The sequence below is a fragment of the Melanostigma gelatinosum genome, assembly GCF_949748355.1.
Source record: "Melanostigma gelatinosum genome assembly, chromosome: 13".
NCBI lineage: Eukaryota > Metazoa > Chordata > Actinopteri > Perciformes > Zoarcidae > Melanostigma > Melanostigma gelatinosum.
In genome coordinates, this window is record NC_136646.1 from 20,548,420 (window position 1) to 20,560,852 (window position 12,433).

The 12,433-nt window shown below is 45.9% G+C and overlaps 1 protein-coding gene across 1 annotated transcript in view; it reads right to left on the bottom strand.

Annotated features, from left to right (window-relative positions):
- Positions 1-12,433, bottom strand: part of shank1 (SH3 and multiple ankyrin repeat domains 1) — a gene marked incomplete at its 5' end in the record, with an annotated part of 45,955 nt that overhangs the window by 2,781 nt on the left and 30,741 nt on the right. The window contains 9 exons of the mRNA XM_079280999.1: positions 1-3,286; positions 3,991-4,114; positions 5,029-5,144; positions 5,322-5,378; positions 5,482-5,508; positions 9,302-9,382; positions 9,502-9,637; positions 10,039-10,163; positions 10,289-10,371. The exon at positions 1-3,286 is cut by the window's left edge and continues 117 nt beyond it. Of these exons, the coding sequence (XP_079137125.1) occupies positions 1-3,286; positions 3,991-4,114; positions 5,029-5,144; positions 5,322-5,378; positions 5,482-5,508; positions 9,302-9,382; positions 9,502-9,637; positions 10,039-10,163; positions 10,289-10,371 (4,035 nt within the window). The remainder of the gene's footprint in view (positions 3,287-3,990; positions 4,115-5,028; positions 5,145-5,321; positions 5,379-5,481; positions 5,509-9,301; positions 9,383-9,501; positions 9,638-10,038; positions 10,164-10,288; positions 10,372-12,433) is intronic.

A 12,433-nucleotide genomic window follows, 5' to 3' on the forward strand; every position in this document is an offset into this window, starting at 1 on the left:
CTCCCCTCTAAAAGTGCCGCGGACTGGTCACCCGCCATCTGCCCCTTGCCCCAGAGAGGCTTCATCTCAGGAGTACGAGGGCGATCAAGGTATGGTGAAATAGGACGGCCCAAATTCTGCATGTCCCTCACGCCATACCCTTCGCGGCTGCTTTCGTCCCCTCCCTCCTCGTCCTCTTCCTGCTCGTCCCTTCGTCTGTGGGAGTGAAAGGATGCAGGAGCGGTGCTGGTCTGTCTGTGTAGATCACTGGTGCGACCTCCCTCTCTGAACCTGTTTATTTTTGGGTAGGTGGAGGCTGCTCCTGTGGCATTCTGCATCTCAAAAGTTTGTCCGTCCAGGTAGCTCATGTAAGACTCCAGAAAATCTCCTCCCCTTTCTGATTCCCCTGTCCCGCCTCCTCCTCCTATCCGTCCTCTCTCCCCTCGGTCCAGCCTGTCTGCCCGGACACTGGCCAGGATGCTGTCTAGGTGGTGGTCACTGCTGCTGCGGCTGTCTAGCTCTTCAATCCCAGAGTCCACCACCGTCTCCTGGGACTCTCCTTTCTTGGTAGCGAGGTGAGGGCGGTGGTGCTCCCCTGTCCAGCGACTGCCCGTGATAGCGGTGGAGGATGTTGTATGTGCGGTGTGTGTGCGCTCCTGGTAGAGCTGAGTGGAGGTGCTTGTTGTGGTGGCAGCAGTGGAGGAGGGTGTTGGGGGACCACGGTAGCCCAGGGGAGGTGCGACTGTGTGTGGGGGAGGCGTGGGGGAAGAGCGCCCAGGAGTATGTGAGCTGTTGTAAAGATGGTGGGGATGGGACATGGAGAAGGGTCTGTGATAGGATCCGGGAGGAGGTGGTGGTGAGACTGGCGGGGGAGGCGGCGGTCCCGTTATCGAGGTGGGCTGCAGGGTAGAGGGCGAGTGAGGGGGCGGGGGGTTGGGTGACGTTTGGGAGGGGGAGGGAGCAGACTGAGTAAGGTTAGCCACCTCACTGTCGTAAGACGTGAGGCTGGAGGCAGTGGAGTCCCCTGCCTGAGGAGAAGGCAGGGGTGTATGAGCAGGAAACCCACTTACAAATGGTTCTTTTATGGGGGGTGGAGGGGGTGGTGGTGGAGGAGGTGGAGGTGGAGGGGGTGGGACCTGCTGTTGGCGGGAGGTCAGGCTGTTTGGGCGCATCCCGTGTTGTGAGTACCCTGATAATCCCCCAATTCCCCTGTCGAAGCTGTTGGCAAACTGTAATGGAGGTGGGAGAGGGTCTGCGAAGACAAACTCATCGTCCGCATCAATTGAGGGGGCAGGGGGAGGAAGGACCATCAGGCCAGTCCCAGTGCTCCCAGTAGTGTTCGCTGTCTGGTGAGTACTGGCAGGTGGAGGTGAGGGAGGGGTGAGGGACAAGATATAGGCATCAGCTTGACTTTCCATCCTGAGAAAAGAGGGTCTCCCCGGCTGCTGAGGGTGGGACCCCTGGTGAGCAGAGCTATCAGCAGCTTGCTCTGCCCTCCTCATGTAACCCTCTCTCTCTTTGTCCCTCTCTCTCGACAGGTCCCTCTCCCTCTCCCTCGACCTCTCCCGCTCCTTGTAGGTTGGTTGATACGGCTGAGGCTGGTATTGGTGCGTGTGGACCGTTTTGTCCTCAGAGAAGCGAACCCTAAGCCCCTCCCGAGCCCCTCCTCCTTCACGCTCTCTCTCTCCTCCACCGCCTTCCTCACTCCACACACTCCCGACTCCTCTCAGGATTCTGGGCGAGGGTGGGCGGCCAACAGTGGCTGTGGTAGCAGCCAGAGAAGACGAGGTGACCAGGTAAGAGGAGCTGGAGGACTGGGCGGTGGATGACACTGGCTGAGAGTTGACAGTAGATGAAGGAAACACCACACTCGACATCTGGCGGGTGAAGTAGTGTTCTGTTCCCCTCTTTAACCTACTGTCATCCCTCAGAGCACGCTCTCTAGCAGCCAGGGCGAGGCCTAGTGGCGATGTGGGGTCAAGGGCCTTTCCTGTTAGAGGGTGAATGAAGGTGGTAGTACTGGAGGGCGCTGGCTGCCTGCCTGCTGCTGTGTACATGTCAGTAGGCACAGACTTAGGCTGATAGTCCAGGGCAGGTGAGGAGTACTCAGGAAGACCAAAGGCAGGAGGCATACTGCGGGTGTGATGGATAAAACTGTCCCCAGAGAACATGCCCTCGTCAATAGACTTAGACGGGCGCAGCCGTGTTGCTGAACTTTCAGCCTGTGTGCTAAGCTGTTGCTGTGACACTTGAGTTCTTGATATTCCATCACCCACTCCCCCTAGACTCACATCCTCCTCAGCAGACATGAACAAGGAAGCACTCTTTCTGCGAGCGTCATGCAACCGTTCCCTGTCTCGGCGAGCTGCACCAACAATGGCAGCTCCGAACTGGCTGGTAAAGTCCAGATTAGCCTGGGCTCGCATAGAAGGCAAGGATGGAGGCGGCGGTGCTGGGATGGAAGGCGGGGCAGGGGGCTGTGGAGCAGGAGTGGCGGGAGGAGGACCGCGTGGTGTTTTGGCTTCATCAGTCTCTCCTGATGCAGGAGCGTCGGCCTCCACACTGCTGCCCTGGCTGCTGCGTCCACTGCTGCTGGTTGAAGGGGCCTTGACAATAATGGTGGGGATGGCGATGGAGCTTTTCTCCACTGAGCCTTTGCCCCCCAGGGTCCCCTGGCTGATGCGTAGGTCCTCTACCTTGGATTGTTTCATCAGGGGTCCCTTACCTCTCCGGGCCCCTCCTTTGGTACCACCTGCTCCAGCCCCAGCTGCACTGCGGTCTGTGCGCTGGGGTTGGCTTTGGGTAGTCTGTTGTTGCTGGGGCATTACAGTGGCAATGCTGGATGGGGGGATAGCGGTGGTGTAGCCTCTCCTAAGACCTGCTGTCTTGGCCCCTCCTCCAGCCCCTGTGCCAGCTCCAACAGGCTCCCCAGAATAGGCAACTTTTCGCGAAGCAGTCCTGCTTTGAGCAGTGTGGCCAGCTGTGTGTCCGTAGGAGGGTGGGTGGTCCACCGCTCCACCACTGGGGCCAGTGCTGGACCCACCTGCCCTTTCCCTGCCCCCATGAGTGAAATGCACTGACTGGGAGTAGGGCTGGTAGTGGGCAGATGTGGATGTGGACTGGGACACGGAGACAGGCTGCTGGGATGACTTTGCTCTCCAACCTAGTGGCGGAGCGGAGGAGAATGGAGGCTCTGGTGGAGCTGTGGTGGGAGGAGGAGGGATGTCGTCTGGGCCAGGCACTGACAGACTGCGAGCAAACTTCACGGCTGGAGGATGAAGGTACTGCCTCTCCTCCTCAGTCACCCCTGCAGTACAGCATTTACAAATGGAGAAAAAAAAATTAGGATGAAATAGGGATTTACAGGTCTTACAGATGGTGTAGAGAGAGAGTAAGAGAGGCTGATGAAGAAGAGAAGAAGAAAGGTTTTTCGGCAAATAAGAGTAGAGAGGAAATGGAGCCAGAAAAAGTGAAAGCTGAGGGTAATCTATGAGAGTGTCTGTCTAAATCTGACTGCCCGTCTACCTGCCAGCGAGTCTGTCCTCAATTCCTGTCTGTTAGTCGGTAAGTTAGTTCGTGCTATGTATTGTATTTCACAAACACGTAGCAACTGGGCAGCATCACGCAGCATTTGTTTTGTTGGTCACCAGAGAGCACATTACTATTTCAGGACAAGAGTTAGCAAAGCTTTAGTGAGCAACAAACCAGAAAATAATCAATCAGAATAAAACTGATTAGTGGCACTACTGTAAAAAACAGATAGTAGTCGGGTGAGTATAAGACAAACAAACATTTATTTTAATGTACAGTTATAGTATGTATAGTATGTTATAGTAACAGCTGAGTGTAAACATACGATCAGCTACAGATACAAAGTGTGCACATTTTTCGTGAGCGACAAGACATTGTTGGCCACAGACAAACAGGTCAGCACAGTGTGGACCTCTTCTGGTCCAGAGGACAGACAGACAGGCCAAAGGAGGGGCAGACAGAAAAAACAGACAGCCTCACCGATGGATTTCTGCCGCCGCATACCGTGCTTTGGGCCGTGACCTGAGATGTACTGGCCACGGTCATGGCCGAGGCCCAACCCAGACGACAGCATCCCCATCCCGGACTGATCCCCATAGTTTGGCTGAAAGGCCAAAAAGGAGCATTTGGAAGAAAGTGGAGAGTGCCGTGAGACTCAATCGTGCAGTACGTGTGGGGGCCGGACAGCAAAAATAATACACTAAAGTGACGTAGAGCTGCTGAGTTTGCTGTAAATGTGGGGCTGTGTTTAACAACAGCCAAACTATATTTAAAAACGCTTACACAAAACTTCTGCATTATAAGCCAACACTCATTTATCTAAAGCCAAAACCGTACTAATTAAAACCCTTCAACGCATAAACACTACTCACATGGATCAGTAGCGCGCCTGTGCAAGCAAAAGTGTTTTAAATAGTCGGGTTTCGTTTTTTACGACTGGAAAAATGAGACTTGGATTATACTGCACGAGTTATATGAGGGTTAAGCAAATGCTTTTATATCGTTTTGTGTTTTTTAAACGCAGCCCCCATTTATTTATTCAATTTATCAAGAATTTTATAATTAATAATTATATACAAGTGGTAATTTTGGGGTGAAGTCCTTTAATGAAGGCTTTAATGACTCAAGAATAGAAGACTTTTCTTGTTTGCCAATGTGTCTATTTGTTTAAACTGACTTATTCACTGTCGTTGTTCACTTAGCAACATTCTATGACTTTAAATGAAACATAATATACTGCTATATATATATATAACAGCATATTACAAATCTTTGTACAACACATTCTGCTCAACATAAATGAGAAAAATGTCTCTTGTGTTGACCTAACGTTGGTTCATGTGTTGTTCATACAGGCCAGGTGATAATACCTGGCTTACGTGTATGTATATGCAAATCTATGGGTCTCAGTAAATGGGGATCTTTAACTTTTTGATGTAGGTATGTGCGGAGAAATCGAACACAGGAGCACACACATATCTCAGGACACATAGTGGTAGTATGTTTCACGATACACACCTCATTGCCATAGAAACTCCGTCCTCTGTCTCTTTTTGGCCCCTGTCCCCGTGTCCCTGGTGCCTCATTGGTGCTGATTGTCTGCTGAGCTGCTGCAAGAATTTCATCTAGTTTATCTGAGAGAAGAAAAGACAGAGCGAGAGGAAAAGAAAGGGACACACGGCAATGAAACAGAAAAATGGACAGTGACAAAATTAAGGAAAAAAGGGGAAAGGGGCACATTTGATGAACGTGGATAAGAAAGAGAGAAAGAGATTGAGGAAACATCCACTGACAAACATGAGCTCCCTTACTCAAAGCCATCTGATAGACTGTCCTCTTCTTCTCTGTAACTTGTGAGGATTCAAATTCTAAAAGAAAAGAAACTCAGAATAAGTGACTGAGCGGTGAGTGCCAAGTCATTTTGGAGAGACATTAACACAATGCCTTGAGCGAGAGTGTACCAGAGCATACCTGATTTCTTTTTCCAAGGGGTAGCAGCTGGAAGGAGGACAAAAGGAGAATATTCAAGAACGTACATCACACCCACACTTTAAGACAGCTGATGCATGCGCACTTATGTTACAGTAAAAATGCTGCACACACACACACACACACACAGTATGCTGCTTGCTGTTACTCTCTCTAACACACTTGAAAACAAACACACAAATGTGGAATTAGTCTGAAGCTGACTCCCACCTCTCTCCACTGTTAAACAGTTAAGATGCAGCCAGCGGTGAAGTGGGGAAAAAGGAGACAAAAAGAAAGACAGAGTCAGTGGTTAAACCGGTAAACAGTAAAGGAACGAGTCTACAGGGGAGTTTAGAGGAACAATTAAAGGTGACCCTGTAGTGTTTGCATCCACTGGTGTGGGTGAGCCTGTGTGTGGACTGAATAGGAATAGGGTTATCTGCAATACTTATACTCAAGCTGTTGTCAGAATGTTTAAATTAAATGTTTTGCCAATGGTTAAATCAAGCATGAAATAGTTCTGAACTTGTCTTAATTTATTTCCAACTGCACTGCACTCCACAAACGTTTTCAAAATGAAGCCATAGTTTTGTCAAAATGCGTGTCCAAACATGTAAACAGCACTTGCGTGAAATTATTGTCTGTAAAACCACCATTCTCGAGTTCACTGCAGGATTGTTTCCATTGTAATGTCCTTGTTATCTTGCAGCATGACTTTTAGGGGAACTGGGACACTGCACCAATCACAGAGGTGAGATAGTTCAATAGGCGTCACAGCTAAATGAATTCTAATGAATTAGAATCAGCATATGGTAGGGCTGACATGGCTTCATCACACACTCTGCTCCTCTCACCTTGATCCACAAGAAGGCCAAAGCAAAGAGGACCCAAGTTATTATAAGGTGTGCGATTGCAAATTAAAAACCCACATCTCAAGGAACTTGGGATACTTATTGATGAATGCACTTTATGTCGAGTCAAACTGACTCTTTCATTTAAACGTACAGCTAACTGATACCGACATTTTATAAATCAGATTTTATATCAGCCAATAGTCATTTTGTTTAGAATAAAACACATTATATAACCAGACAATATTGATACAGATTTTCTGTAATTTTGACCAAGATACATGCACTAAGTGGGACATATCAATCAACTTAGAAAATGCTATCTGGTGCACAATCTATGTAATGGTGACACTGTTTCTCAATGACCTCAACCCTAGGCATTAGGGGTGTAACGGTTCACAAAATTCACGGTTGGGTTCGGTACGATACAGTGGAGCCACGGTTCGGTACGTTTCGGTACAGTAGAAAACTATGAATGCCAGAGAAATGTACTTTATTTTAAAATATATTTATTCATTACAACTAACATCATAAAGTTATTCTTTGACTTTGAACAATGATGGAACTATACCTGAGTGACCCATCTTCTGGGGTGTCTTCTTAGCAACACATAAGCATAAAAAACAAACTGCTCCTGAATGTTATGTTGTATTGTTACTTACATCTTGCTTACATCTTGTATTGTTACTTACATCTTGCAAAAGAGATTTTTGATCTCAATGGGACTACCTGGTTAAATAAAGGTTTTAAAAAATATATATATATTTTTTTCTTTTTTATTCAAACGTATTCGGTTCGTCATGCGTACCGAACCGTGAGCCTCGTACCGAACGGTTCAATACGAATACGCGTTACACCCCTACTAGGCATGTGTATATCACTTCAGTTCATTTCAATACTTTAGTGTGATGATGATGAGGCTAGTCTACACCATTTAAAACAGCAACATTGAACACAGTCTCTCTGAAATCATGGCCTTTTGCCTTTTACCATAAAGCAATCACGATTTGTAAAATGTAAAATGGTTTCATTTGTAGCACCTTTAGGTCTGTTGGAGTGATACTCTATGCACTGAGATACTTAATACAGTACCACTGCATACATTCAGTGCTAGTGGTTAGATAATAGTGTATGAGCGCTAATGGTGGAAGGGAAGTGAGTTATGGGTTCAGGAAACTGGCACCTTTGTTTGAGACTGGGCGCTCATGCTTTGTGCTGGTCAGGTGAGGTAACACCACAGAGAGGAGGCAAGTGGGGGGAGGAGTAAAGCAAAGGGCTGATTCCTTCAATCTGGATACATTTTAGTCAGAACCTGACTTACAGCAGCAGCAGGGCAGGACTCGTGGTAGTTGCTGCTGTTTACCGGTCTGGGCGAGTTTAAGTTATTGATTTTAAGCGAAAGTACTGAAAACAGATCTGAGACCAGCTAAGAAAGCCCTGCAGATCCCCTTCCTGTCCAGGAGGTCCAGATGTCATCAGCCTTCATTCAGAACCAGACAGCAGTGACGGCACCATAAACATATCGAACATATAATCCAGTCACCAACAGAGTGCTGAAGAGGTGATGCATCTTTGAATCCCAACCCCGAAAGTTAGCATCTCACTGTGGATGATTGCAGAAAATAAACTAACTTCTTCAGCAAGAAAATCGTTACAAATAAACGCCACTTTAATGATTTTGGGCAATTAAACAACTACACTACGGTCGCATAATCGCAACAACGAGGCTGTAAGGGCCGACTAGTTGGCGTGATAATGTTCAGTAGAGTCATTTATCCACTAGTTAGCAAATGCCTTTTTTAAGACACGTAAAAGCAAAAATATTTCGAGTGGGGTAGCTACTGATGTATTTTATATCATAGAACAAAACGTTAAAATCTATTCAGCTTGTTTAAACTACGGACCTTATTTCAGGATTCTCACCAAAAACCCATTCAAAGCGACCATTGACTTTGAGACGAGGGACCGGAAGCGCAAAAAATGCTGACTCATTTCCAGGTGTTAAGGAATCATTCCTGCAGCACTCTCCAAACCACTGGCCAACATTCCGATCTGCAAATGGGGGTGTTGACCCTCCCCGTGCACTCTCCTCCCACTATGTTTGCCTCAAATAGAGACGGCATAAGAATAATGTGTTACCATAGCAACAAGACCTGGAACAAAGTTGCTTTTTTTTTCTCAATAATTACTCATCTCAATCATTTTCATCCTGGGTGTGATTTCATCCAAAGATATCAAGGACATATTTTGCAACTTGCTCACAAATACTTCATTATCTATGATGTTTGTGGCACCCGGAAAAACTCTTCTCAGGTGATGCTCATTCACCTGCAGTGCTGCCTTGACAACAAATACTTGCTGAGTGTGTGTGTGTGTGTGTGTGTGTGTGTGTGCGTGTGTGTGTGTGTGCGTGTGTGTGTGTTGAGCAGAGGGGCTGGTAGACTGCTCTGTGGGCGCTGGGGTTAAAGCTGTGGGCGGGCCAGGGAGCAGTGGGGGGGTGCAGGGCGATAAGAGGTAAGAGATGCGGGCAGTGAGAGAGGGATCACAGGGTGGATAGCGGACACTTTTTCTGGGTGGGGTTACCTGTAGTGGGGGTGCTGGAAGTGACAGTGTGGAACCTCTGAAAGAACAGTGAAATGCATTGAGACCGTCATCCCGAGCGGAAGCCAATTTTCTTTTTCTTCCCCTGTCTTTTCACTCACCAACTTTACTTTTTTTCTGTCTAAATTTAGACCTAGCTCAAATCCCCTTCACAATTTCAGCATCTATAGCGACTCCTAACACTCTGGTTTCACACTGTTTCCATCATCCCTCATCACCTCAATCTATTTATCCCAGTAACTGTTTTTTCGCCCCCTCTTCAGCTTTAAGCCACTCTCTTTATTTGTCTACATCTCCCTGTCTGTCTATTCATCCTTTGAAATCCTTCTCTTTTCACCCCCAAAAGTTTATCCATGCCAATGTCTTACCCATCTCCTCCAGTTCTGAAGTCATGGATTTGGATCTTAGCGCGATAGCCGGAGTGCTCAGCCTCTTACTCTGCTGGGGGACTGGCAGAAAAAAAGGCAAAAAGGCAGCCATGGTCAGTCAAGCTGTCCAAGAACAAGGGTCAGGTACCACCAGCATTCACCTACGGTAGCACCCCAGGGTGCAGTCGATAGACTCTTACTTTTCTTCCTTGAACCCTCCTCCATGTCGGGGTTGCGGGTAACCATGACAACCTTTACCATGAGGCTGTTGCCACCTTGCCGGATCATGTTGACGACCTGTCGGTGACCAACCTTCACCACGTTCTGACCATTGACCTGGTAAAGACAAAGAGACAGTGAGGGACGAAGAATACCATCTTTCATCAATTACATTTTAGTTCTAAATATGCCTGTAACAGACTGTTAAATATACATAAATAAAATATCACATTTATATATATATATATAGTTTTTACAGGCTGTTAGAATTTTGTATCTCAAAAACCTACGAACACCTTTCAATTAACTTTGGGGGAAAGTAAGGTCTTGGACTATGGGACAAAAAATAAACCATTCTGAACAGAAACACAGATGAAGATGCATTTCCTCTCCCAAATCCCCCATTTAGAGGACTGTACACATTTGCTTTATAGTTCTGTATAGGTTCAGAGAACTCTATAGAATCTGTCAGTAATTTATATTCCAACCCATAATGCAGTGGTAAATCATGGCAGCACCTCTATCAGGAAATCCCCCATCCTGAGACCGGCTCTCCAGGCGACGCCTCCCTCGTCCACTGACTCCAGGTACTGCAGGGCAGGGAAGGCTGGGGTTGGGGTGAACTCCTCGATAGGAGTCTGAGCTGGAGACACCATGAACATATAAGAATGTATTATGAATGTGATAAAGTATGATTTGAACCACCATATCTAAATCAGTGAGTGTGATTGCAAGGCAGGATGTTTGTGAATATTTCACATTTCTTACCTTTGGCCCCTCTCAACACAAAGCCGAAACCCTCGCTGTCTTTTTTCTGCAGCAGTACTGACTTCTCCTTGATTATATAGTCACTAGCAAAGGGGAGAGAGAGAGAGAGAGAGAGAGAGAGAGAGAGAGAGGGAGAGAGAGATATAACACGGCAGAAATGAAAGACAGAAAACCTTAGTGAAGAAGAGATGCTGTATACAGTATGATGGCGCTGCTTATTGCCTCAGCAACAGCTTAATCTGGACACTGGGAAACTTGCTAGAGTAGGGCAGGTCCTCCCCAGAGTCAAGCCATGAGATGGTACGCTAGCAGTCACTGACAGCAGAGAACAGGGGTTGCATGCTCACAGGTGGAGCCTGTAGTGTACTTTCTGTTACTTTTATACTTTTTACACAGCTTTAACAACATTTATTCAAAAACTATAGATGGACGTTACTTTCTAGATCAAGATTTTACATAAAAAAATAAAGAAATCTTATAAAATACAATGCATTGTGGAAATAGTACCAGCCCACTCCATCTGTTTATCCCTCTTTATTTTTCTCTTCACTGGCATTTTTCCATCCTGATGGCCCCGCCTACTCCATACCTCTCTTTATACTGGCTTCCCTCCCTTGCTCTTCAAACTTCTACTCATCTTTTTCTAATCACATTTTCCTCTCATGATCTTTTTTATTCAGTCTTTTGAGTGTGTGATTCTCTCCACAGGCTGTGACAGCCTCTCTGTGTCTGCCAAGGCTCTGTCTCTTTGTAGTTCTTGTTCTCTTCTGTCCATCTCTGTTGCCCAGCCAAGACCTCAAACGCTCTGAGGGACCGAGTGAATACATGAGCACATACTGTACGTACAAACACATTCAGACACAGTGGCGGGCCGTCAGGGCCTGCAAGGCCTTCTCTGCCGGCCTAAACAGAATCACAAAGCTATATATATATTTTTTATATATATATATATATATATATATATATATATATATATATATATATATATATATATATATATATATATATATATATATATATATATATATATATATATATATATATATATATATATATATATATATATATATATATATATATATATATATATATATATATATATATATATATATATATATATATATATATATATATTTTATAATTTAATATTTTTTCTTAAATACACTACATGTATTATAATTTATAAAAATATTTTTCCCATTATCTTATTTTCTCATTGCACAGCTACTGTCTTCATCAGTTGCTCTGCTTCCAGTGCAGCTTGTTTTAAGTAGAGCTTTTATCCAATCAGATCTCACCTCTGTGTCTCTAGGTAAGAACAGAGCCAGAGGCCTGCAGACTCTCACCTGCAGCCACTGCAGATTAAAGTGAATGGGGACGATATTGTTGATTGTCATAGTGTTCAACCAATGACATCTTTAGTTTGACATGTTGGGCGTATTCTTTGACGTGTCAGCGGCTGCTAGCCGGCCTATAATGACGTCAGCATTACGTGCAGCTCAGTGTTCATCTGTAGCTTTCCCGCTAGGTGCAGAGTGTGCTGTGATTGGTCAGTGGGCGAGCACGTGACTATCGTGAAACGAAACTGAGCAGCCAGCAGAGGCTGATGGGTAGTGAACCACATCATGTGATGAAGCTCAGCCAATCAAATATGAGCATTCTGACCAAGTGAGTTGCACAGAGAGTGCTGAGAAGAGGAAAGACACTGCAGAGCAGTACCTTCAACTTTCAAGTTGTGAAAGTAAAATCCTATGATAATCTCTTTGGGTCGTGGCTTGTCATTAAGGAATGACAGTGGATCCCACAGCCAGACCACCTGAGAACATTATATTTTCCTGAATTTAGGCTTTTGCATTCTCTAAATGCTCGAGCGTTAATCAAACGACTCGTACCGAACGGTTTAATACGAAGACGTACATAGTTACAGCCTTAACAATGAGCTGTGGCGCCACAATGTGGTTATAAGGTTGTATTTCAGCTGCAGGACCAGCAGTGAAGGCCCAGGTATAAAATGCACGGCCCGCCACTGTTCAGACAAATCTTAAGGTAGGACGGAGTAGAAGTACATTACTATTGGAAAATAGAATCAAAGAAATGGAAACATACACATCACGTTCCCCTATAGAAGTTAGTCTGCCCTGTCCC